General features: G+C 43.8%; 1 protein-coding gene across 2 annotated transcripts in view; it reads right to left on the bottom strand.

Annotated features, from left to right (window-relative positions):
- TRIM36 (tripartite motif containing 36) overlaps positions 1-21,705 on the bottom strand; it is a 145,355-nt gene extending 123,650 nt beyond the window's left edge. Inside the window, exon 1 of one of the 2 annotated variants that reach the window (XM_089684726.1) lies at positions 21,303-21,705. In XM_089684726.1, the coding sequence (XP_089540852.1) occupies positions 21,303-21,374 (72 nt within the window). In that variant the 5' untranslated portion in view covers positions 21,375-21,705. The remainder of the gene's footprint in view (positions 1-21,302) is intronic. The other variant, XM_089684723.1, reaches the window with a different exon arrangement.
- Between the last annotated feature and the right edge of the window lie 5,784 nt (positions 21,706-27,489).

The following is a 27,489-nucleotide window of genomic DNA, read 5'->3' as shown; positions in this document are numbered from 1 at the left end:
AGATGATTATGGAGTGATTAAGAGTATATGTAATACCTCCATACAAGCTAGTGACCCAGATAATGCAGAACCAGTGCACACACAAAACCATAGTACACAACATTCTAGTGTCAGAAAGAAACGAAGTCTAACCCGCACTAAGAGAAGGATGAGAAGAATGTCCTTTGTACAAGATAAGGGATGGGGGTTACAGGAAACACCAGTCTTGACTACTGAGGATGTAAATCAGACCATAGTGTTTACTCTGACTAAAAACCAGGTGTTTGACCCGACTAAAGTTACTTATGATATTGGACCTTATAATGTGTACATGTGTGGGAGGAATAAGCCCTGTGGTTACTGGGAGAATATATGGTGGACAACAGACCCTCATAAATGGGAGACCCAATCAGCTAGAATTCCCCTAGAGGACATAGGCACCTATCAAAGAATCTCTATAGCAAAAGGCCAAGGGAATATCATTTTCACAATAAGGAACCCACAGGTCAGAGATAGTGGGGAATATAGGTTGGGAATAACTGTGTCAGGAACAGACCCCTGGGCCAACCTCATATTACAGGTAAAACCCTCCCCAAGAGTCCATGTCAATACCATAGACAATTCATTCCCCAAAGCTAGGAATCGACTGGATAATGAGGTGACAGGAGTAGTGATGCAATCAGAAGACAGATTAAGCATTGAAACTGGTTACTCTGACAAAAATGAATGGATTGAATGGGTGAGATGGACCACTAAAAGTAAGGGACAGGGAGACTGTGTTTCATGTGCCAATCCCCGCCCCCTACTTGCCACAGTTCCTTTGTTAGAAGAAGAAACTAATATGTCCTGCCTAATTAGAATGTATAAAGATAACATCACTGAGAAGGAATGTTCTGATTTTGTTAAGAAGTTCCCTGTTACCGGATTACGAAATTTACCTTTGGCCTCTAAACCGGTACCAGGAAATTTTACCTGCTTTGAACATGATGATGCTAAGGGTAAAGATTTAGGTACATTCCCACCTAATTACTGTGTTAAGACCATCCGCACCTCCGCAGAAGGCTACCGGAAGGAATGGTTTCAGGACCACCGGCAGCAACTGTCAGATGTGTGGTGGCTGTGTGGAGATATGAGACTCAGAGCCAGACTCCCCAGCAGATGGAAGGGAAGCTGCGCTCTGACCCATCTTCTCATGCCTTTCTTTATGATCAAGGTAGAAGATGGGATAAGAAGCTTGCCCATCTTGGAAAAATCCAGATCTAGAAGGTATAAAAGAAATGCACCCCGTGGTTCCTTTGATAATAGAGTTTACATAGATGCTATAGGTGTACCAAGAGGAGTCCCTGATGAGTTTAAAGCTCAGGACCAGATTGCTGCAGGGTTTGCCTCTATTGCTATATGGGTACAGCCTAACAAAAATGTGGATTGGATTAATTACATTTATTATAATCAACAAAGGTTTGTTAACTATACTAGAGATGCTCTAAAGGGGGTCTCTGCCCAACTTGATGCAACATCCCTTACTGCTTGGCAAAACCGCATTGCTCTTGATATGTTATTAGCTGAGAAAGGAGGAGTATGTAAAATGTTTGGTTCCTACTGCTGTACTTTTATCCCCAATAACACCGCTCCTGATGGAAGCATTACTAGAGCCCTTCAAGGCCTCCAAATGTTGTCTGAAGAATTAGCTGAAAACTCAGGAGTAGAAAATCCACTAGCTGGTTTTTTTGAAAATTGGTTTGGTAGATGGGGAACTCTGATGAAAACTATGCTGATTTCTATAGTAATGGCTGCTGCAGTATTAACTCTGTGTGGTTGCTGTTGTATCCCCTGCATCCGAGGTTTAATGCAGAAACTTATTGACGCCACCATTACTAGAACCATGTGGAATCAGTATCTTGATAAAGGACCTACTAAGGGCCCCAGGTACCAACCTGTAAAAAAGGTGTAAGGTCACGTGCGTGACCTAAGAGGGGGTTTGAAGGAATTAGCCTTTCAGCATTACCATACCGCCATATTGTCTCTTGACCTGAGATCTGCCATTTTAAGATAAGAATCCATTTTGAGATTTATGTCAGTACTTAAAGATGAATTTGTGTTTTAAGACTGTTTCTTACTTTCGATAAGAGTCTGAGGTTCCTCTTTTCCCTTCAGATGTAACTTCCTTTTTTCCTCTACCGAGCACAAGACTGAAAGTCTGCGGTGGGCTTTTTTTCCTGTTGCAAGAGTATTAATAAACTATAGCCAGCGCTAAAAGGGAAGTTGTCTACTTTCTATATTAATGTTTGACGTATATAATAATAATTAACATAAATGCTAAATGATTGGGCATTACTGACGTATATAATATTCTGATTGGTCAATGCATACCTGTCAATTGATTGGTTCTTATATTTCCATGTATTGTTTTAAGTTTCATATATAAGTTTGAACACGGAAGAATAAATTCAGTTCCTTCTGAGATACCACCTTGTGTCTGTGTGCAATTTCCTGTGTCTCAAAGGGAACTCCGGGCCTGTGGACAGACGTTGATCAGGGCCAGGGGACTGACGGGAGTCGGTAGCTACAGGAAGGAACGAGAGGAGCCAATTCCTTTCAAGGATCAGTGAAAAATTCTACATACTGACACTGTACTAATGGCACTTGCAGGGTGACGGGGTGATCAAAGGGTTAATAGGGGCGATAAAGGGGTTAAATGTGCTAATCTAACGTGTGAAAAATGTAGTGCTTTTACCCAGTTTGGTGATCTCTCTTCTTTCCCTGTACGGGCAAAGGGGGCAGCGGGGAGTGCACCTGGAAACAGAAAACGACGAAAAGGTATGTCGCTTTGCCTAAAGCTGCTGCTCGCCCGCACATTGAGGGCAATTGGGAAGTAGTTAAAAAAAAAGCCTTTAAAAAAAAAAATTCTCAATATATTTACTTCTTTTTTTTTAAATGCTTTCATCAGAGTAGTGCACTTTGCTTTATAGGATCAATACAGATTATTGCTTATTGCAATGCTTGCTTTGAACTGTCATGAATGGGTTAAAGTCATGACAGTCCAAAATACAGTGATCTGTGATTGGCTGGTCACATGGTACAGTGTGATGTGATTGACCCATGTACCATGTCAGTGCTGTGGGCCAATCACAGCTCGCCAGGAACAGAAGCAAAACTGTTACGAATCAGATTGATTCATAACAGCTTTGCTAGCATTGTGATCATGTGATCACATAGCAATCACATGATCACCGGGTCCCAATTACCGCGGTCGTGGCGGGGGCACGCTGCACGCCCCCTGTCTTAATACAGGCAGAGCAACGTACTGGTATGTCGCTTTGCCTGTAGCTGCCGCCCGTCCGCAGTAATAGTACTGCATCTGCACAAGTGAGATTCCACCCGCGGGTAGATTATTATGCAGACACATCTGAGAATTGATTAGATATGAATTATGAAATTATACACTGAACGGTTCACAAGATCTATTTTTCGGCTTTCCTATGTATTCGAGACAAGGTGAGTGACCCATCAAATTGTTCGTCTTCTCTTAGCCAATCTGACGATATGTCTGGTTTTTATGTAAGTCTCTCATATTCCAAGATATGAGACATAGGGGAAAAATGGATTTTGAAAAGTGTTTATCTGATTCGTGCTTCGTTGGAATGCCTTGAATTCCTGGGAAGGCTCCGTTATCTTTTTAAATGGCACAGGTTGCTCAGACAGCGAGGCCCCAGCTCAGAGCGGTGTTTTATAGCTTTGGGCTCCCTGCCGGCTCTAGCCTGCCTGTGACCCTTCCAACACACATATGTCCCTGTGGATTAACAGAGAGGAAAGGGGGAAAAATGAGGGACAACATGCAGATTCTTAACAAAATGGAGGACTGCATCAGTCTCTGGTGCGCACGTTTGCGGCACCAATCACTGCTCATTACACTGCAAGGTCTCTCCCCTCCCTGCTAGTCCCCGAATGCGGTGCTGGAGACAGGCAGGGATGGGAGGAGGAGATAAACAGTGCAATATTAAAAAATATTGAATGTTTAAGTCTCCATAAAGCCCCTTTTGACTTTAAAAGCCCCAGACTTTCCTAGAAGCACCTCAAATTTAATATGGTTTTGGTTAGAATTTTTTTTTTTATCTGGACAAGTAGATTGTCATGAGGGAAAAGTAGATTGCGACCTCCAATTTAGTCCACGGGCAAGTATTTTTTTCTAAAATTTCCACACCCCTGGTGCATGAGGCCTCACTCTATGGAAATGAGAAATAGAACTATGCAGACTGGAGTCTAAAAGCATTACTTAACACTGATGAGAAACACAATAGCTTCTGTAACCTTCATCCAGCCATGGAGCAACAGAAACATAACTCCATGCACACTAGCAGTTTTTAAGTTGAATGGGACCTTAACCAAGAAAAACTGGGGCTTTAGAGGTACCAAACCATATCAATGAGCATAAATTATACAAAAATGCCATGACAGTTTATGAAATTGAACACCTTGTATTAGGTTAAAAAGAACCACCAACAGGTGGAGCATAATCATCAGACATATCCATAGAAAATCATAAAATACAATTGATGAGACCTGTCCACAGTAAATTTTACTGATGTCCTAGATGCAAAGGGGGCTTCACGGGCATCAGCTATATATAACCAACAGCTATAGCCTCAAGACAAAGGCTAGGCTGTGGACAAAGATAGACATATTGGTACATGGCAAACAATGGAAACATGCAGTGAAATGGTTGGTATAGAACACCTAAACAGTAGTATCATAGGTGTTAATGAACATATAAACATATAATTTCCACTTAGGACCATGAGTAGGTACTTTGTTTCAAAATTCCAACGCGTTTCATGGGACAAGGCCCACTGCTTCAGGGAAAACAAAACACAAATTCCAGTTGATGATACCAGCACATTCCCAGATGGCTCACGCAAAATATAGGACCTGTCAAACGTATCTGGTTGTAAAGAGGGGGGCCTCCGGCAACTACAAAGAATGATCATCGATCAAGAAAGGATCTATGTCCACTTGTAGACTTTGAAAACAGCAGAATTGTCCTTCACACTATTAGGCATCCCTTGGCCACATGCTCCAAAAACGGGGTACTGCGAGGCAAAGATTGTTTCCCATCAACAAAGGGAGAAAACATGAGAAGCTAGGATAGTTTCCTGTAGAAGAAGGAGGAGGAGAAAGACCTCAACCCCTCTTCCCCTGTGTAGTCCTCTAGAGTTGTTAAGGTGATAGAAGCTGTTATGAGCATTTCTTCAAACCAGTTTAGGTGAGTTTTATAGAGTTTAGCAGCATTTGGAGTTTGGGAGCTTATTTCATTGGTCAGAATTTTAATTCATTCTTGGCATTTAAGCACATTTCGATGTATATAGGAGCATTTGGCATTTTAAATGCTGGAAAAATCTTGTCCTGAATGCAGTTTTTCTGCTTTCAGAAAAATGCCAATAAACTCAGCTGCCTGTAAACTCCTCTAAACAACTATGTGTACGTGGACACATAGGATAACACAGAGGAGAGTTCAGGGGCTTCCGAAAAAAACTCCGAACTGCTCCTAAACAGTTTAGCAGCTGCAGTACATGAGGCCTAAGCCAGGACACAAACACTATTATCAGCGTTTTTCATTCAGCTTTTTTTTCTAGCGTTTTTTGACCTTATAAAAACACTAGTGTGCATGAAGCCTTATATCATCGAGACATGATTTTATTTTGTTTAAAAAAATATACTCCCTCACATAGACAGGAAGAAATGAAATGGAAAAGAATAGAAATAGAAAAAAATGGCAAAAACAAATTGATTCTTACTAGGTTCACACCTATGCGTTTTCCGCAGCGATTTGCGGAAACGCACAGCAGTCTATTTATGATTTCCTATGGGACAAGTTCACATCTCCACATTTTCAACCGGTACATTTTTTTGGAAAGAATCAGGGACTTTTTTTAAAGGCAAAACATTGCATTTTTGGTTCTACAGACTTCAATGGAGATGCAGCAGAAAAGCATGTAGTGCATTTTTGATGAGTTTTGATGTGATTTGTTTTTTAATCTGCCTAGCAACAATAAAAAAAAAATAATTATAAAAAAACAAGTAAAACTCATCAAAAACGCATGTGCGAAAACACAAATTGCACCGCAAAAAGCACTACAAACTGCATAGTTGTGAACATAACCTAAGAGCCATCCACTACAGGTTTTGCTGTAACAACATGTAAATTTTTGTACTTTTGGATTATGAGACCAAATTTAGCACCCCATATGCCAGGGGTCCTCAAACTTTTTAAACAGGGGGCCAGTTCACTGTCCCTCAGACCGTTGGAGAGCCGGACTATAGTTTAAAAAAATAAAAAACTATGAACAAATGCAGACACAGTACAGGAGATGTCCAGAGACTGCGGACATACAACGGCGGCGGGAATACTGGGCCAGCCGCTCCATAAGACGCACAGACATTTCCCCCCAAGTGTGTCTTATGGTGCGAAATAGTGCCCCATCATTGGTGTCAGTGGGAGGAATCGTGCCCCATCATTGGTGTCAGTGGGAGGAATCGTGCCCCATCATTGGTATCAGTGGGAGGAATAGTGCCCCATCATTGGCGTCAGTGGGAGGATTAGTGCCCCATCATTGGTATCAGTGGGAGGAATAGTGCCCCATCATTGGTATCAGTGGGAGGAATAGTGCCCCATCATTGGTGTCAGTGGGAGGAATAGTGCCCCATCATTGGTATCAGTGGGAGGAATAGTGTCCCATCATTGGCATCAGTGGGAGGAATAGGGCTCCATCATTGGTATCAGGGGGAGGAATCGTGCCCCATCATTGGTGTCAGTGGGAGGAATAGGGCTCCATCATTGGTATCAGGGGGAGGAATAGTGCCCATCATTGGTGTCAGTGGGAGGAATAGTGCCCCATCATTGGTATCAGTGGGAGGAATAGTGCCCCATCATTGGTATCAGTGGGAGGAATAGTGCCCCATCATTGGTGTCAGTGGGAGGAATCGTGCCCCATCATTGGTATCAGTGGGAGGAATAGTGCCCCATCATTGGTATCAGTGGGAGGAATAGTGCCCCATCATTGGTATCAGTGAGAGGAATAGTGCCCCATCATTGGTGTCAGTGGGAAGAAATGTGCCCCATCATTGGTATCAGTGGGAGGAATAGTGCCCCATCATTATTGTCAGTGGGAGGAATAGTGTCCCATCATTGGTGTCAGTAGGAAGAAATTTGCCCCATCATTGGTGTCAGTGGGAAGAATCGTGCCCCATCATTGGTGTCAGTGGGAGGAATAGTGTCCCATCATTGGTGTCAGTGGGAAGAATAGTGTCCCATCGTTGGTGTCAGTGGGAGGAATAGTGCCCCATCTTTGGTGTCAGTGGGAGGAATAGTACATCATTGGTGTCAGTGGGGGGGAATAGTGCCCCGTCATTGGTGTCAGTGGGAGGAATAGGGCTCCATCATTGGTATCAGGGGGAGGAATCGTGCCCCATCATTGGTGTCAGTGGGAGGAATAGTGCTCCATCATTGGTATCAGGGGGAGGAATAGTGCCCATCATTGGTGTCAGTGGGAGGAATAGTGCCCCATCATTGGTATCAGTGGGAGGAATAGTGCCCCATCATTGGTATCAGTGGGAGGAATAGTGCCCCATCATTGGTGTCAGTGGGAGGAATCGTGCCCCATCATTGGTATCAGTGGGAGGAATAGTGCCCCATCATTGGTGTCAGTGGGAGGAATAGTGCCCCATCATTGGTGTCAGTGGGAGGAATAGTGCCCCATCATTGGTATCAGTGGGAGGAATAGTGCCCCATCATTGGTATCAGTGGGAGGAATAGTGCCCCATCATTGGTATCAGTGGGAGGAATAGTGCCCCATCATTGGTATCAGTGAGAGGAATAGTGCCCCATCATTGGTGTCAGTGGGAAGAAATGTGCCCCATCATTGGTATCAGTGGGAGGAATAGTGCCCCATCATTATTGTCAGTGGGAGGAATAGTGTCCCATCATTGGTGTCAGTAGGAAGAAACGTGCCCCATCATTGGTGTCAGTGGGAAGAATCGTGCCCCATCATTGGTGTCAGTGGGAGGAATAGTGTCCCATCATTGGTGTCAGTGGGAAGAATAGTGTCCCATCGTTGGTGTCAGTGGGAGGAATAGTACCCCATCTTTGGTGTCAGTGGGAGGAATAGTACATCATTGGTGTCAGTGGGGGGGAATAGTGCCCCGTCATTGGTGTCAGTGGGGGAAGGGGATAGTGTCCCAACATTGGTGTCAGTAGGAGGAATAGTGTCCCAACATTGGTGTCAGTAGGAGGAATAGTGTCCCAACATTGGTGTCAGTAGGAGGAATAGTGTCCCAACATTGGTGTCAGTGGGAGGAATAGTGTCCCATCGTTGGTGTCAGTGGGAAGAATCGTGCCCCATCTTTGGTGTCAGTAGGAGGAATAGCACGTCATTGCTGTCAGTGGGGGGGAATAGTGCCCCGTCATTGGTGTCAGTGGGGGGGGATAGTGTCCCAACATTGGTGTCAGTGGGAGGAATAGTACCCCATCATTGGTGTCAGTGGGGGAAGGAATAGTGTTCCATCGTTGTTGTCAGTGAGGGGTGGAACAGTGCCCCATCGTTGGTGTCAGTGGGGGGGAGGAATAGTGCCTCATCGTTGGTGTCAGTGGGGGGGAGGAATAGTGCCCCATCGTTGGTGTCATTGGGGGGAGGAATAGTGCCCCATCATTGGTGTCAGTGGGAGGAATAATGCCCCATCATTAGTATCAGTGACATCAATGATGGGGCACTATTCCTCCCACTGACACCAATGACACTTAACTTGCTGACCCCTGCTCCAGCATGGTGCTGCTGCAGCCAGCATACCTGGTTGCAGCAGCACCATCAGCACAGCACAGCACACTTACCTGTCAGCTGTCCTTCTTCACTCCGGCCCTCTCCCTCACTCGATGTTTGCGGGGCCGCTCGGCTCCGCCTCCTCGCAAGTGATTGGCCGCCTGTGTGCCTTTCCTGAGCTACAGTTCTGGCGGCCAATCACCGGTGAGGAGGCGGAGCCGAGCGGCAGAAGTGAGGGAGTGGCCGAAGTGAAGGAGCAACGCTTCCTGGACTGGATCGACGTGGGACTGGGACCGGAGCCAGGTAAGGTATAGCAGCCCCCTGCCCACCCCTGTACTTAGTGTCCCTTCCTCGCGGAAAATACGCCCCTGCTGGCGGGCCGCATGTGGCCCACGGCCCTTAGTTTGAGGGCCCCTGCCATATGCCAATTGCTGTGCTCTCCTTCAAGACCCTTCTTCCACCTGCCATTGTGTTCACATATTACACTTAATGGCAACGTAACAAAGTCAATATGCTTATTGTGACCTATTCTAGATTACCTATAAAGGCCATTCATGGATCAAAATTCAACTGTTTCAGGAGGGACTGGACAAATTTTGATCCGTATATAGGCAGGCTGGTTGTACAGAAGTTGATCATCTGAATAAAAAGGGACGCTATGGTACATAACCCAGGAGGACCCCTCTGCTGACAACAAAACATAAAAAAGCCAAATTGGAGTTTGCAAAAACTTACCTTAGGAAGCCAAAATCCTTTTGGGAGAGCAATGTAGGGCCCAGTGTCAGAAAGTTGGGTCTTCATCAGAAGTCATGGGTCTTACAGCAGGACAATGACCCAAAGCACACATCAAAAAGCACCCATAAATGGTTTCAGACAAAGCACTGGAGAGTACTGAACTAGCCAGTAATGAGTCCAGATCTCAATCCCATAGAGCACCTGTGGAGAGGTCTCAAAACAGCAGTTGGGAAAAGGGACCCTTCCAATCTGAGAGACCTGGAGCAGTTGGCGAAAGAAGAGTGGCCCAAAATTCCAGTAGAGAGGTGTGAGAAACTCATTGATGGTTACAGGAAGCGATTGATATCAGTTATTTTTTCCAAGGGGTGTGCTACCAAATATTAAATTGAGGGTGCCAATCATTTTGTCCAGTCCATTTATGGGGTTTTGCGTGGAATGTGTTAGATTTGGCTTTTCTGGGTGAAGTGGTGTATTACCTGACAGAAATGCAGGGATGCCAATATTTTTGGCCATGACTGTATATAGCACAGTGAGCTTCAAATTCATGGTTATATCAAAGGGAATTCAAACAACATTATTCAAAGTGAGCTCCTTTTCTCCCACACTCATGTTCCCTGGGTTCCACTTCCATGTACTCTAAAAAGCCCTTCCCTACCCCTAAACCTCCCACTGCCACTAAGATAAACTGTCCAATAAACCTCTGCTCCCCCCAAACACTCACACCCCAACAGCAGCTGCTGATTTATTTATTGATCCCACATGCTAGGATGTTTAAAGCCCAACTCTGGGAAACCTGAATATTATCTCTTGCTATGTGGTTTTCCCCCATGCTGCAAGGGTTAATTGTTCGCTTAATCCAAAAGTAGGGGTCTCCAAACTGTGGCCTGTGGTCCAAATCCAGACCTTTGCTATCCTTTATCTGGCCCTTGGGGCACTATTGCTCCCACTGACACCAAGAGTGGGGCATAATTCCTCCACTGACACTAACAAGTGGACATTATTCCTCCATTTACACCAATGATGGGGCACTATTCCTCCACTGACACCAATGATAGTGCACTATTCTTCCCCTGACTCCAATGATGGAGCACCATTCCCTCACTGACACCAATGATGTGGCACTATTCCTTCACTGAAACAAAAGATAGGGCACTATTCCTCCACTGACTCCAAGGATGGGGCTTTATTCCAACACTGACACCATTGATGGGGCACTATTCCTCCCACTGACACCAGTGATGGGGCACTATTCCTCCCACTGACACAACCTTGTATTTCGGGCCCATAGCAAGGAATAATTTTAGGGTTTCACAGAGTCGGGCTTTAATGTTAATGGGTTTCAAGAAAATGGTGGCAGGGAGGGCCATGAGCTGTTAACATTTGAGTGTAAATTTGTCCATACGTGCTACAATCTGATTTTACAGTCTTTGTGAAATGTCTTTTAAATTTACTAAAACCTTATAACACAAAGGCTGACATGAACAATACATTGGGATTGACTTACTAAAGTCAAATAGACTGTGCACTTTATATGGATAGAAGAGAAAAGGACCAGAGCCCTTGTCAAGTTTTTATTAGGCCTCATACAAGCAGCCGTATTGATTAACGCAAGATCTTGCTGGCAGCATAAAATGTTACCAATGCTGTACCTGAACCTATACAGAGATATACCCACACTTTCTGCGGTGGCACGACCGGCCCTGATGACACGCTATGAAACATTCATGTGGCGGTGGGGCAGAATGACTGCAGTCTTCTGATTTACTAAAAGCGGAGCTCATTCTGCGTTTGCACGACCGGCCCCGATGACACGCTCTGGGACATTCAGGTGGCAGTGGGGCAGAATAACTGTAGTCTTCTCAATGACCGAAGGCCGGGGTCATTCTGCATTTGCACCCCCAGCCCTGATGACACGCTATGAGACATTCATGTGGCAGTAGGGCAGAATGACTGCAGTCTTCCAAATGACTGAAGGCCGAGGTCATTCTGCGTTTGCCCCCCCAGCCCTGATGACACGCTATGAGACATTCATGTGGAAGTGGGGCAGAATGACTGCAGTCTTCCAAATGACTGAAGGCCGAGGTCATTCTGCGTTTGCACCACCGGCTATGATGACACACGCTATAAGACATTCAGGCGGCGGTGGGGCAGAATGGCTGCAGTCTTCAGAAGGCCGAGGTCATTCTGCGTTTGCACCCCCAGCCCTGATGACACACTATGAGACATTCATGTGGCAGTGGGGCAGAATGACTGCAGTCTTCTTAATGACTGAAGGCCAAGGTCATTCTGCGCCTGTGCTGTTGACTCATTCAGGGGGAGATGTAAACATCAATAATGTGTAAACAGTGAAGGGGCAGAATGGCCTTGGCCGCCGCTGCTGTTGATTTTTACACGTTGGCCCTAAATTCACTAGGCATCGATGATGTATAGGATCTATTTAACACTGTATGCATGTAATTGTTAGTGCAAATGTTTACATGTGTACAGCATAAAATACAGTCAAAATCAGATAACAAAAAACTCCTGTGCCAAATAACTCCTATAACATGTAAGATGTAAAATAGTAATGTACTGTGACTAACAATAAGTGATTGCTGCGGCTAACATCAATATGTGTTCCCACATAAACGTGCAACAAAGTGATAGTGAGTAATGTAGTGCTGCTGCCTATAAAACTCAACTATAACAGTAATATTTGCAGATAAATAAATACATAAAGCCATACATGTCACACAATTTCATAACTTGTGAATCTCATATCAATGTGAATAAAGTGCTTAGATCAATCAGTCCATATAACACGTGTAGATAAATAAAGTGCTTAGATCAATCAGTCCATATAACACATGTGTAGATAAATAAAGTGCTTAGATCAATCAGTCCGTATAACACATGTATTGATAAATAAAGTGCTTAGATCAATCAGTCCATATAACACACGTGTAGATAAATAAAGTGCTTAGATCAATCAGTCCATATAACACGTGTAGCTAAATAAAGTACTTAGATCAATCAGTCCATGTAACACATGTGTAGATAAAGTGCTTAGATCAATCAGTCTGTAAAACATATGTGTAACCAACGTCAACAGTTCTGTAAAGTCCCCGTGCTCAAGGTATACTTCGCACAATCCTGTGCCACCTCAGTGCTCCCACAACTCTGACCTCCAGTCACTTTATTATTACGTATATATAAAAATATATCCGTCTTTCTCCTCCACTCTTTACGGACTTTCAGTTTTCTCCTCTTCTCCTTTTAAACAATGCCCAGTTCATTGCGTTCATATCATAGGCCCTACGCAGTTGATGGTAGAGCTAAAGGAGAAAGTACAACCAGATTGTAAAGTATATGGTCACCTTTACTGTCTGCATTGGGTAGAGTCACCCACTGTGTTTGTCCTGGTGACCATTGGACACCTTAAAGAGGAGCTTCCGCCAGGTTTCCAAAAAATTAAAAGTCAGCAGCTACAGTATCTCTCAGAAGTGAGTACACCCCTCACATTTTTGTAAATACTTTATTCTATCTTTTCATGTGACAACACTGAAGAGTTGCCAGAGGTTTAGACATTAATGGCTGTGTGTTGAGTTATTTTGAGGGGACAGCAAATTTACATGTTATACAAGCTGTACACCTAATTTACATTGTAGCAAAGTGTCATTTCTTCAGTGTTGTCACATGAAAAGATAGAATAGAATTTTTTACAAAAATGTGAGGGGTGGACTCACTTCGGTGAGATACTGTACAAATACTCTTTGGGTGCCTGTGCCAACATGTTAACTGTGGGAAGCCAGCCGAGACAGATGCCTCCCCGCTGAGCATGCATGAGCCGCTGCTCCCTGTGAACAGTCCTGCAGCCTCATGGGACCTGTGACGTGTCCCGGAACAGGGGCGGACTGACCATTTGGAAACTCCGGCACTGTCCGAGGGCCCGGGGTCAGTAGGGGGCCCCATGAGATGCCCCTGGTAACTTTTTCATAGGCTTTTTTGAGTTTGGGCAAGGACACAGGGGCCCCATGATCCCCTATTACCTGGGGGCCCCATGAGTTGTCAGTCCTCCCCTGTCCCAGAACATTACAGGAAGGGGGTAGGGGACCAATTGCCTAGGCAATCTGAACAGAAGTGGGGGTGGGTACCTGCCAAAACTAGATACCCATTCCCCCAAAGAAAAGAAATATTCCAAATATAATGGGGGATGAGAAGGTAGAACGGAACTTCCTTTTTTGGGTGAAGTTCTGCTTTGAGCTGGCCATAGGTGGTTCATTTTATTTTGTTCATCCTGGGAGTCGGATGGCAGAATTCCCCTCTACTGGGACATTATATTCTGACAGAGGGACCCACCACTGTCACAATTCACTGATCAGCATTAGTGTTGGGCTGAATGTTCGAGTCGAACCTATGTTCGACTCGAACAATGACTGTTCGTGTGTTCGTTGAACGCATGAACGTAATGAGCATTTGGTGGGTTGTTGGCCCACCACGCCCCACAATACACTGCACCCTGACAGTGCATTGTTATTCGTCAAAGCAATGCACCTGACCACAGGTCAGGTGCAATGCTTTGGCCAATCACTGCGCAGCATGATGTCACAAGGGGCAGGGTGAACCCGGCTCCATTGTGACGCCATGACAGTAGTTAAAAACTGTCATCGCAGCGCAGCTGTCAGACAGCGGGAGCCAGCGTCATGAGCGGAGTGTGTTTTTTTGTTTTCTCTTTTTGCGGATAGCGGCGACGGGCATTGTGATTGATGTTAGATCTACTTCAGGGGATATTTTTTAAATTTTTATTTTCAATAAAGGACTTGTCAAAAAGACTAACTCCTGTCTTTTTTACACTACACTTGTTTTTTGTGAATGGGTAGCGGTACCGCTACCCATTCGCAGGGTTGTGGGGAAGAGGCCCTTGTCCCCATCAACATGGAGACAAGGTGCTTTGGGGGGGGGAGCTCCCCCTGCCCCAAAGCACCCCTCCGTGTTGAGGGCATGTGGCCTGTAATGGTTCAGGAAGGGGGGGGCACTCGCTCGCCCCCCCCCCTTTCCTGACCTGCTGGGCTGCATGCTTGGATAAGGGTCTGGTATGGATTTTGGGTGGACCCACGCCATTTTGTTTTTACATTTTGCTGTGGGGGTTCCCCTCAACATCCATACCTGACCAGAAGAGCTTGATATGGATGGGAGGGGGGACCCATGCCATTTTAAAACATTAGTGTGTAGTGCGCCTGTCTGTAGGGCCGCTCTGCGGCGCGATCTGTCACCGGCCGTGTACCTTGGACACAGCCGATGACAGATCTGTGTACTAGCCCTGTTGCCAGTACCATGTGACCTGCTGTGACCAATCACAGCAGGTCACATGACAGTTGTATACAATCGATGGCTTCCTTTCATGCCATCCATTGTTTACTAGTGTGTCTAGCTGTGATTGGTCACAGCGATCACATGCACAAGCTGGGCCAATCACAGCCCATCTGTGTCATGTAATTAGCATTGGCCAAATCACAGCTAAGCACAAAAAAAAACCCCTGAATGAATCGATGTCATTCAGGTAAATGCTTGCTTATAGCAAAGTAATTCTTTGCTATAAGCAAATTGTGTAAAAAAAAATAAAAATACTGATCACTCCCCCAAAGTAGTACAATGTTACTATGGTAACATTATACTACTTTGGTCATAGTGAAATATGAAAAAAAAAATCTTAAAAAAAGAGAAAAAAATGTAATAAAAAATTAAAACTAATACTTTTTTTTAAAAAATTAAAAACAAATTATACTTTTTTTTTCGTACTGTCTGTCACCAGTCAGTGTCCCCGATCACCGCCATGTCAGTTATATGATGACGCTGTACTGCACTGGTGACAGTATGTAAAAAAAAAAATAGTGAAAATTATTTTTTACATTTTTTCATTTTCCGAAAAATTATGGCAAAAAAAAATACAACTTCAAAAAACTCGCCATGCCTCTTATGAAGTACGGCAGACTGTCTACTTTGCAAAAAGGGGTCATTTGGAGGATATCTGTACTGTCCTGACATTCTTGGACCTCAAGAAATTAGATTGGCTGTCAGTACTTCAGGATTGATCAATTTTCAGATCTATACCATAGTTTGTGAACTCTATAACTTTCCTACAAACTAAATAATACATCCTAATTTGGGTTATTTTCACCAAAGAAATGTAGTAGAACACATCTTGGCCTAAATTTATGAAGAACAATTATTTATTTGCAAACTTTTATAACAGAAACAAAGAAAAACGTGTTTTTTCAAAATGTTCGGTCTTTTTTTTTGTTAATTTAGCAAAAAATAAAAACCCCAGTGTTGATTAAATACCACCAAAATAAAGCTCTAGTTGTGTGAAGAAAATGATAAAATTTTAGTTTGGGTACAGTGTTGCATGACCGCGCAATTGTCAAAGTGTGAGAGCGCTGAAACCTGAAAAATGGCCTGGGCAGGAAGGGGGCCCTGTATGGAAGCGGTTAATAACATAATTCATGTGATATTTTAGTAACTGAGCGGTATCTTACAACATACTCGGATACGGTAAGATACTGTTCAGTAAATTGTTTGTGTACGAAGTTCACGGTTGAACACTCTGTAAGTTTGAATGTTCGACTGCGAACCAAACGAGGGTGTCCGGCCCATCACTAATCAGCATCTGCAGCCACTGGTCTACAAATGTTTTCCTGCATGCCCCTTTGACAGAAGTCAGTCCAGCAGTCGCCATCTGTGAAATTTCAATCAGTGTATGGCCAGCTTTAGACATAAAGGGGTTGATTTACTAAAGCTGGAGAATGCAAAATCTTGTGCAGCTGCGCATAGAAACCAATCAGCTTCCAGGTTTTATTTGTCAACGCTTAAATGAACAAGCTGAGGTTAGAAGCTGATTGGCTACCATGCACAGCTGCACCAGATTCTGAGTGCAGCTGATTTTTTAATAAATACCCCCCAAAGTGATGAGAAATCCCAAATTTTAGGGTTGTCACCAGTACAACAGGTAAGAATTCTTTTCATCTCCTGCTCCATCCCCAGCACAGCAGGTAAAGGGGACACGAACAGTACAAAGTAAACTGACCGCGGTTTTAATAAAAACAAAAAAGTTTATTTCAGGTGCTCCTATAGTGCAGTCAATTTGCTCAATGCTTTACATATATATTGTACATTCACATCAGTCCCTAACCCTCAAGGTGTGTACAATCTAAGGTCCCTAACTCCCATTCATACATACACACAGTGGTGTGTTTAGGTTTTGTGCTGCCCTAGGCAACACAAAAATCATCTGCCCCTACGGACACCAACCAACATCCCCCTTCTGCGGAGAGAGCCTGACATTGACCAACAACACCCCTGCACCCCACCTGGGAGAGCCTTCTACTATCCCCCCCCCCCCGACGATAGAGAGGAAGACACTCTTCTTCACAGATCCCCAGCAATGAAAGTCAGTCTCTACATACACCATCAAGCAGCCCGCAGCCTCTCTAGGATCCCACGGTGTGTGTATCCCTTCTTTCATCCCTTCTTCTGGGGGAAGGTGCTGCCCCCCTGAAAAATGCCACCCTAGGCAAGTGCCTAGTTCCCCTTGTGGTAAATACGCCCCTGCATACACATACTAGGTCCAATTTAGACAGGAGCCAACTAACCTACCAGCATGTCTTTGGAGTGTAGGAGGAAACTGGAGTACCCAGAGGAAACCCACGCAGGCACAGGGAGAACGTGCAGACTCCAGGCAGGTAGTGCCATGGTTGGGATTTGAACCAACAACCCTAGTATGTGCTAACCATTTAGCCACTGTGCTGCCCCTTTGCTATATATACACTTCACAATGATTACAACAGTTCAACAATCCACAGGGGCCATAAACACTCATCAAGGACTGACAGCTGACACAATGACATGACCTGTAAAATGCTACATTATCCTATAAATGGGACTCAGTATTATCACAGAAGCCTGCACGGTCTGGAGACACGATTATCCAGGATGTATGAGAGCACATGGCACGTGTCTGTCATCTGAAACAACACTTTGTAGGAAAATGATCTCAGATGCTAACCAGACAACATATTAAAGTAACACTAACCTCTGGTTTAAAAAAAAAAAAAGGAAATGTATTTTCAAGTATGTATTCTTCTCTGAATAAGTCTCTTCTATTGCTTGCAGCTTTTTGTTGCTGCTGTGATCTGACTCCCTGTTAGACGGTGGCCACCTTTGTTCTCCATGGTCCCACTGTATGTAGGAATTTAGCCACCCTCTCTCTCTTTCTCCTGAGATGGACTAGGGACTATGGGATTTGTAGTGTGCTCCCGAGATGGACTAGGGACTATGTATTGTGCATAGAGCAACAGAAGTGAGGGGGTAAAAGAGAGGTTCAGGAGCTCCCAGAGGGCGTTACAAGAACAAAATACAGCAGAAAACAATTTAATGAAATATAGATTATAGAGCCATTCATTAGTGGAGGTGTATGGATTATTTTTGAAGAATAAGGATAATACTTGGGGCCACATTAACCTCCCTGGCGGTATGATTATTTAAGATTTTTGGTGCTGAAAGCGGTATATTTTTTTACATGGAAATATGTATTTTTTTTAATTGTAGGCCTGTAATTTAGGAATAACTCACTGAAATCTGTCCGAACAAGAGTCTAGTAAACATTCCGGATATGATAAAACTTGAAACACAAAATCATAAATTATAATTTAATAAATAATCATAAAAAATAATAACATAATAATAAATTTAATTCAATAATATAATCAAACCAAAAACACTGACATTTGAAATATAGCACCAAGTTCGCACATCGCTGAGCAAAGTCGCAGAATCGTTTTCAGTGTCTGATGACGAATTTCCCCACAAATCATTATCACTCAATTCTGCAAGTAGTTCTGATTTACTATCGCTGTTCTCTAGCTGGTCTAAAACCGCTTTTGACCTAAAGGGATGCTTTTTGGACGTCATGGACTTTTCTAAGTTTCCAGGCACAAAGAACAGTCAAAATGCAGGCAGGGCACAGGACAAAGCACTAGGGACAAAATGGATGTGAAATGTTTTGAAACAGCAATGTTTTACTATGTAATAATCATTTTTAAAAAAATTACATTTTTTAAAAAAATTTAAAATTTGCCGCCGGTCCTGGTGCACGTACGTCCCAACGTCACAGGGGCCGAAACACGGAAGCCGGATGCCGGCATCGGCCAGAGGAGATGGCCGGGGATGCGGCAGGGAATGCATCGCGGGAGCGAAGGACAAGGTAAGCACTGCAGGGACTCCCTATGCAACGCTGCATGGTAAGCCCGAGTGTAGCTCGGGGTTACCGCTTTTGGTACTGAAACTCTACCCCGAGCTACACTCGGGAATACCGCTAGGGAGGTTAATACATACTAGTGACAGATAAAACCTCTAAAAACAGAACACAAGCCCTGTATACACGATCAGAAAATCATACGAAAAATGTCGCTTTCATACGATAATCTGATCATTAGTACACAGCAATAATCAAAAATTACTCGAAGGGACAAGCACAACAAATGATGTACAATACCAGATTGTATAATCTTCATTCAACCACTTGCCGTATGCCCTATAGCAGATATACTGCTACAGGGTGGCCGCTCTGCACAAATTCACGTAAATGTACATGATTTTGCAGCTCGGAGTAGGGGGCGCACGCCGCCCTACCTGTGTCGCCATTGGTTGCAGCAGATGTCAATCACTGGGTCCCGGCACTCAGTGATCGGTGCTAAAGCTGAGATGGGAGAGATCTGTGTGTAAACAAAGCAGATCTTTCTCCTGTCAGCATGGACATGCTGCTTTGTATCTCTCTGCATGGCAGAGAGAGAGAAAGCAGCATGTCTCCCTAGTAAAACATGGCACAAAGTTAACCCTTTAATCGCCACAGATGTTAACCCCTTCCTGCCCAGTGTCACTTGTACAGTGTCAGTGCTTTTTATTAGCATTGATCACTGTATTAGTCTTCATGCACACTGGACATTTTTACAGCGGCTGTTTTTGGCTTTTGACGGTTTTTTCTACAGCCAGTAAACCCCCCAGCATGTTATCCTATGTGTCCATGCACTCATAGACTGTAATCAATGTTTTCTGGCTGGGACATTTTTTGGCTGGGAAAAAAAACAGAACTAGTGGGTTTCTAGAGGAAAAATGTTTTCATGGTAACAAGAAACTGCTAAAAGACGCAAATGTGGAAAAACACAGCTAAATGCTAATGCAAATATGCTAAAAAAAGCTGTAAAAAAACGTTTTTAATATGACTTTACACAGCTAACGTTACCAGCGTTATTAAAACGTCAAGTGTGCATGAGGGCTTAGTGTCACTGGAGATGTCAGTAGCTATTAGTCAGTTCTCTCCAGTGTCAAAATGCCCGCCGCAGTCTCGCTATAGGTCACTGATCGCCACCATTACTAGTGTAAATAAAAAAATAAATAAAATTCCAATACCGCCATTTGTAGACTCTATAACTCTCACGTAAACCAATTAATTTACACGTATCAGCATTTTTTTTTTCTACGTAAAGACATGTAGCAGAATACATTTTGGCCTAAATTTATGAAGAAGTTTTATTTTTTTATTGGATATGTTGTATAGCAAAACATCAAAAATATTGTTTTTTTTTCAAAATTGATGGTCTTTTTTTGTTTATAGTGCAAACAATAAAAACTGCAGAGATGATCATATACCACCAAAAGAAATCTGTTTGTGCTAAAAAAAAGTAACATAAATTTAATTTATGTACAGCGTTGCATGACCGCGCAATTGTCAGTTAAAGTAACGTATTGCAAAAAATGGCCTGGTCAGGAAGGGGGGTAAATCCTCTGGAGGGCAAGTGGTTAACCCAGGGGCGTCCCTAGGGTTGGTGTCACCCGGTGCGATAACACTTGGTGACACCCCCTCGGACGATCCCCGCAGAATGGATCGGATCTGTGGATTGAGCATAATGGATCGGACTCCGATCCTTTATGCTCCCCAATCCGCAGATCCGATCCATCGTGCAGGGATCGTCGGCATGCAACCTATACGGAGTGATACCGGACCCGCGCCACGAAAAGGTAAGTTGTAAACAAAGCCAACGATCCCCGCAGGATGGATCGGATCCATCCTGCGAGGATCGTCGGCTTGATTTACAACTTACCTTTTTGTGGAGCGTGTCCGGTATCACCCCGTATAGGTTGCATGCCGACGATCCCCGCAGAATGGATCGGATTCATCCTACGGGGAGCGTCGGCTTGCTTTACAACTTACCTTTTTGTGGAGCGGGTCTGGTGTCCCCCGTGCGGTCGGGGTCACCCGGTGTGGCGCGTACCCCCCACACCTGCCTCAGGACGCCACTGGGTTAGCCGGTACAGTTTTCGGCTGAAAATACAATACAATTACATCACTTCCAAATTTTTATGCTGTTGTACGAGAATTTTCATAACTTTAGTGACCTCTTCACTTTCGTTATGAGACTAGCATGCAAAAAAAACCAGACGATCATTCGTCCGATATTCTCAACGTGTATATGGGGCTATTCTCCAGTACGGAATCAACGCATTATCCATTGTACTAAACATATCCACAATGGACAAAGAAGTTTTTTCAGAAGCAATCCCAGCTTGTATGACTTGCTAAGAGGATGCAAGCTGATGACAGTTGGCACTGAGATCCCGACCACTCCTGACAATGATCCCATTCTCTGTCCAGGGAGAGATCAGCAGCCATACAGCTCTGATTGAATACTGGATCTGATATTATTGTCACTCCCAGCTTTGGTCCCATCAGCACAATGCTCTTACCTGGCTCTTGGAGATTGTATCCACAATGAAGCCAAACTGATGGATTTCTTCGGAGCCAATCATTGTGATCATCAGCTCCCAGATAGAAGAATTCCCTGGAGCAGTCAGCACATGGATGTCCAGAACAGCTGCAGCCAACTTTGATGAAGGATGGGAAGTGAGGCAGAGAGCTCAGCAGGGAGATCTGCCCTGAGATACTGATTGCTGCAACCAAGCTGAGCTCATGGAAAAACAGGCACAATCCATTTGATAGGCTGTGTTTATGTTGTGAAAATTTTATGAGAGCAACCCAAGATATGCAAAGATGTGCCCCGCCTGTGATGTGACAGATCCCTCCTCTGCTCCCCTTCAGTGTGACTACAAGAGAGCACAGCCTGGAATCCGAATCAGGAGGTGTCACTTCTAGCAGTGTGCTCTGTGTACAGACAGACAGGAGGGGAAAAACAAACACAACTGTTGTCAGCTCACCAGGATCTCTATGAGGAGTGTGCTGGCCATGCCTGGCTGACCTCATCAATGGGAAAGTTCAATTCTGATCCTTTCTTCCTCGCTGTACTGTAACACAATTATTATTATACAGGATTTATATAGCGCCAACAGTTTGCTCAGCGCATTACAATATAACGGGAGACAATACAGCAACAATACAGTTCAATACAAGAGGGCCTGATCCTGGGAGCTTATAATCTAAGAGGAGTGTGTCTTTCTTGTGTTGATCATACATGGACCCATAAACACTTATTGATTATTTGGTTGCAAATGTTCTCTCCCTACAAAACAACACACAAAAGAAAAAGATTCATTTTGTTGAATTCTTTTGGATTTTCATCATTCCATGTCAATGAAAAATTGTAGGTGACTTTTTATTCCAGTTGCAATGAAAAAAATGAAAATAATACATGCAAAATGTATGTGTTTTTATGATAGAGAAAGGTACGTGCATCCTTTTCTGGTAGCATGTGTCTTTCACAAACTGCGCCAAGCGCCATACAACAGTCACTCTGTCAAGAAGTGCCTGAGAACACTTCTTAAAGAGATACTAAAGGTCATTTTTTGTGTGTTTAAAGTGTTACTAAATCCACAACCATGAAACCAGTCTGTATATGCAGTAAAGCATGCTTGTTATACTCACTGTGGAACCTAAGGGGTTAATCCTCTGCATTGTGTAAAAAGGCTGTTTAGTTTTGACTTCTCTGATCCTCCCCTTCTTCCAGTGCCTCCCTCTTATCTCCTGATAAAGATATATTGTGTGGAGTCACTCTGCACATGCTCAGTTTGGTGTGTATTGCTAGAGAGGTGTTTTTTTTTTCTTGGGAGAGTGCATGCGATCAGCACAGGGCCAATCAGCACTGTCCAGACAGAGGTCAGAGGTTCTGCATCCTCCTAGAGCAAAATGAAAACTTATCCTACAAGCTTTAACTTGTGCTCTGCTGGAGACTGATAGAAGTCACAAGACTGCTCTAACTGCTGATGATAAGAGGTATTTAGTAGTTTATATTTACTAAAATAATTGTATTTCCATGTTGTGTGTACTGTGGGAGACCAGATATAGTGAATGCAGGGTCCTGGGTTTAGTAACACATTAAATAAAAAGATGTTATACTTACCTGCTCTGTGCAACGATATTGCACATAGCAATCCATTATCTCCTCTTTAGCAATCCCTTGCCAGTGCTATCCTCCCGTTCTTCATCTTCTTTCTACCTGTGTGCTAAGGGAGCACAAGTGTGACTGCGTTCCCAATCTGGGTTGTGTGCTTCCATAGACACACACAGCACTAGCAAGCCATGCCCCTACTCCCCCCTCACAGGAGTTTGACTGACAGCAGCAAAAGCCTATGGCTCCTGCTGCTTTCAATTACTCCTGTGAGACCAGGAAAAGAGGAGACTGGTGGGATGAGTCAGGTAAATGATTAGGGATGGGGGTGGAGTAGGATAGGTAGTGGGGGGGGTTCACCTAGAACGGGTGTCGGCAACCCGCGGCTCCAGAGCCGCATGCGGCTCTTTTTCATCTTTGCTGCGGCTCCGGAGCACACTGCCCACCAGGTGACAGGCAATAGGGTTTCAGTGGTCGGCAAGCCGCGGATCGCAAGCCACATGCGGCTCTTCTGTGTGCCGGGCGCCCGCTCCCCTCCCTCCTCTCGGGCGGCCGCCTCAAAAGTCAGGACTCTTTTAATCCGGCCCGCGGAGCGTGGAACATTAGCTGTCAGGATGTAGGCAGGGCAGCCAGGATGTAGGCGGGGCAGCGTGACGAACTCCTCTCACAGTCCGCCCTGAAGACCGGAACACAGCGCGGGAACACAGCGAGAGGAACGCGCGGAGCAAAGGTAAGTGAATTGAGACAATATGGGGAATTAATTACTATAGGGGGGATGAATTACTATGGGGGATGAATTATTATATGGAGGATTAATTACTATGGGGGATGAATTACTATGGAGGATGAATTACTATATGGGGGATGAATTACTATGGGGGATGAATTACTATGGAGGATGAATTACTATAGGGGGGATGAATTACTATGGAGGATGAATTACTATATGGAGGATGAATTACTATATGGGGGATGAATTACTATGGGGGATGAATTATTATATGGAGGATTAATTACTATGGGGGATGAATTACTATGGAGGATGAATTACTATATGGGGGATGAATTACTATGGGGGATGAATTACTATGGAGGATGAATTACTATATGGGGGATGAATTACTATGGAGGATGAATTACTATATGGAGGATGAATTACTATATGGGGGATGAATTACTATGGAGGATGAATTACTATATGGGGGATGAATTACTATGGAGGATGAATTACTATATGGAGGATGAATTACTATATGGGGGATGAATTACTATATGGGGGATGAATTACTATATGGGGGATGAATTACTATATGGGGGATGAATTACTATATGGGGGATGTATTACTATATGGGGGATGAATTACTATGGGGGATGAATTACTATATGGGGGATGAATTACTATGGAGGATGAATTACTATATGGGGGATGAATTACTATATGGGGGATGAATTACTATGGGGGATGAATTACTATGGAGGATGAATTACTATAGGGGGGATGAATTACTATGGGGGATGTATTACTATATGGGGGATGAATTACTATTGGGGATGAAGTACTATATGGGGGATGAATTACTATAGGGGGGATGAATTACTATATGGGGGATGAATTACTATATGGGGGATGAATTACTATGGGGGATGAATTACTATAGGGGGGATGAATTACTATGGAGGATGAATTACTATATGGGGGATGAATTACTATATGGGGGATGAATTACTATAGGGGGGATGAATTACTATATGGGGGATGAATTACTATAGGGGGGATGAATTACTATGGGGGATGAATTACTATATGGGGGATGAATTACTATGGGGGATGAATTACTATGTGGGGGATGAATTACTATATGGGGGATGAATTACTATATGGGGGATGAATTACTATATGGGGGATGAATTACTATATGGGGGATTAATTACTATGGGGGATGAATTACTATGTGGGGGATGAATTACTATATGGGGGATGAATTACTATGGGGGATGAATTACTATATGGGGGATGAATTACTATATGGGGGATGAATTACTATATGGGGGATGAATTACTATGGGGGATGAATTACTATAGGGGGGATGAATTACTATAGGGGGGATGAATTACTATGGGGGAGGAATTACTATATGGGGGATGAAGCTAACTGCACGATCCTGTATATAGCATTAAGGTAAGAAACAATATATGCAGTGTCGGATTTGTTTTAAATGTTGCAATGGTTTTGCGGCTCCCAGTCTTTTTTTTCCCTTCGGAAACGGGTCCAAGTGGCTCTTTATGTCTTAAAAGTTGCAGACCCCTGACCTAGAATATGTCAACACGACATTCATATTCCTGATATGTGCCTTCTGTATCATGTACTTGTATAGAAATGTATCCTGTACTCTTTGTTTTGCTTCCTTTGTGTGAATTCCCTGGTGTTCCTGCCAGTCTCTCTTCTTTCCTGTTAAAAACTGGCCACACTTGGCAGGAGAGCACAGAGTGGTCAGTATTCTTGCTGTGCTGAGAACACAGCCTGCTCTCCTCCAATGACCAGGTTTGTGCTGCCACCCCCACCCCCCCCCCTTTCCCTGGCACAGCCATTCACTGGAAATACTAGTGTACTGCAGTTACTCCTCCCTCAGCGCCTTATGCAGTTGAGAATAAAGGGAATGTGATCACTTATAAAAAAGGGAAAAAATGTATTAATAATGTTTTATTTATATCTATACACAAATGCTTTGCCTTTCATTTCTGTTGTGAACTAAATGGGTTGTTTTAAAATGGGCTCACATAAAAAAAATGCATTAGAGGAAAAAAACGCTTTAGAACCTCTTTAACCACTTGCCTACTGGGCACTTATACCCCCTTCCTGCACAGGCCAGTTTTCAGCTTTCAGCACTGTCACACTTTGAATGACAATTGCGCGGTCATGCAACACTGTACCCATATGACATTTTTATCATTTTTATGAGACAGATAGAGCTTTCTTTTGGTGGAATTTAATCACCTCTGGGATTTTTATTTTTTGCTAAACAAACCAAAAACAACTGAAAATTTTTAAAACAAACACGATTTTTCTTAGTTTTTGTTATAAAATTTTGTAAATAAGTGATTTTTCTCCTTCACTGATGTGCGCTAATGAGGCTGCAGTGATGGGCACTGATAAGCTGCACTGATGGGCACTGATAGGTGGCACTGATGGGCACTGATGAGGCACTAGTAGGTGCCACTGATGGGCATTGACAGGCATCACTGATGGGCACTGAAAGGCAGCTCTCATATATGGCACTGATAGGCGGCACTGATAGGTGGGACTGACTGGCACTGATAGGCAGCACTGACTGGCACTGTTAGGCGGTACTGATGGGCACTGATAGGTGGCACTGATGCACACTGATAGGCGACACTGACTGGCACTGATAGGTGGCACTGACTGGCATTGATTGGTGGCACTGACTGCCACTGATAAGTGACACTGAAAGGCAGCTCAGATGGGCACTGATATGTGGCATTGATGTGGCACTGATGGGCACTGACATGTGGCACTGCTTGGGCTACACTGATCATCAGTGCCCTGATGATCAGTGTACATTTCCCCTACGAGGAATGCCGATTACCGGCTCTCCTCTCCTCCTGTCAGCGTGACAGCTTGTGAGGAGAGAAATGCCGATAACTGGCATTTCCCTATTTACATGTGATCAGCTGTGATTGGACAGCTGATCACCATTACACAGAGCAGGTAAGTACGACATGCTTGTTATTTTAATAAACCTGTCTTTAATATCACTTTAACCATTTGTCCTCCAAAGGATTTACCCCCCTTCCTGACCAGGCCATTTTTTGCGTTAAGGTGCTGCATTACATTAACTGACAATTACACGGTCATGCAACGCTGCACCCAAATTAAATTCCTTTTTTCCCACAAATGAAGCTTTCTTTTGGTGGTATTTGGTATCCTGTGCGGTTTTAATTTTTTGCGCTATAAACAAAAAAAGTCCGACAATTTCGAGAAAAAAAAAATTTGGGGGAATTTCTTTGCTATTAAACATGTCCAGTAAAAAAATAAAAAATGTTGTCATAAATTTAGGCCAAAATGTATTCTGCTACATGTCTTTGCCAATACATGTAAATTAATTGGTTTATGTGAAAGTTATAGCGTCTACAAATGGTGGTATATATACTGGAATTTTTTTTTATACTAGTAATGGCGGCGATCAGCGACTTATTGCTGGACTGCTGCAGGCATTCTGACACTGGGGTTGGGGGGACTGACTAACTGCCACTGACATCCCCAGTGACACTAATACAATGATTAGTGCTAATAAAAAGCATTGACACTGTACTAATGGCACTGGGCAGGAAGGGGTTAACATCTGGGGCGATCAAAGAATTAACTGTGTGCTGTGTGTTCTACTATGTAAGCAGGCTGCTTTGTATTGTTTTGCTATGCAGATCCATACAATGCAGTGTGCAGGAGCTGACAGGGGAGATATCTATATTGTTTACACACAGGTCTCTCCCCCGTCACTGTTCCCCGGCGATCTTCGGGTGTCTGCGGGGAATCTCCGTCTGGGACCCGGTGATCGACAGCTGAAGCTGCCA

Source organism: Staurois parvus, unplaced genomic scaffold, assembly GCF_062004578.1.
Source record: "Staurois parvus isolate SC_StPar_1 unplaced genomic scaffold, SC_StPar_1.0 ptg000354l, whole genome shotgun sequence".
Taxonomy (NCBI): domain Eukaryota; kingdom Metazoa; phylum Chordata; class Amphibia; order Anura; family Ranidae; genus Staurois; species Staurois parvus.
This window is presented reverse-complemented; position numbering and strand designations above follow the sequence as displayed.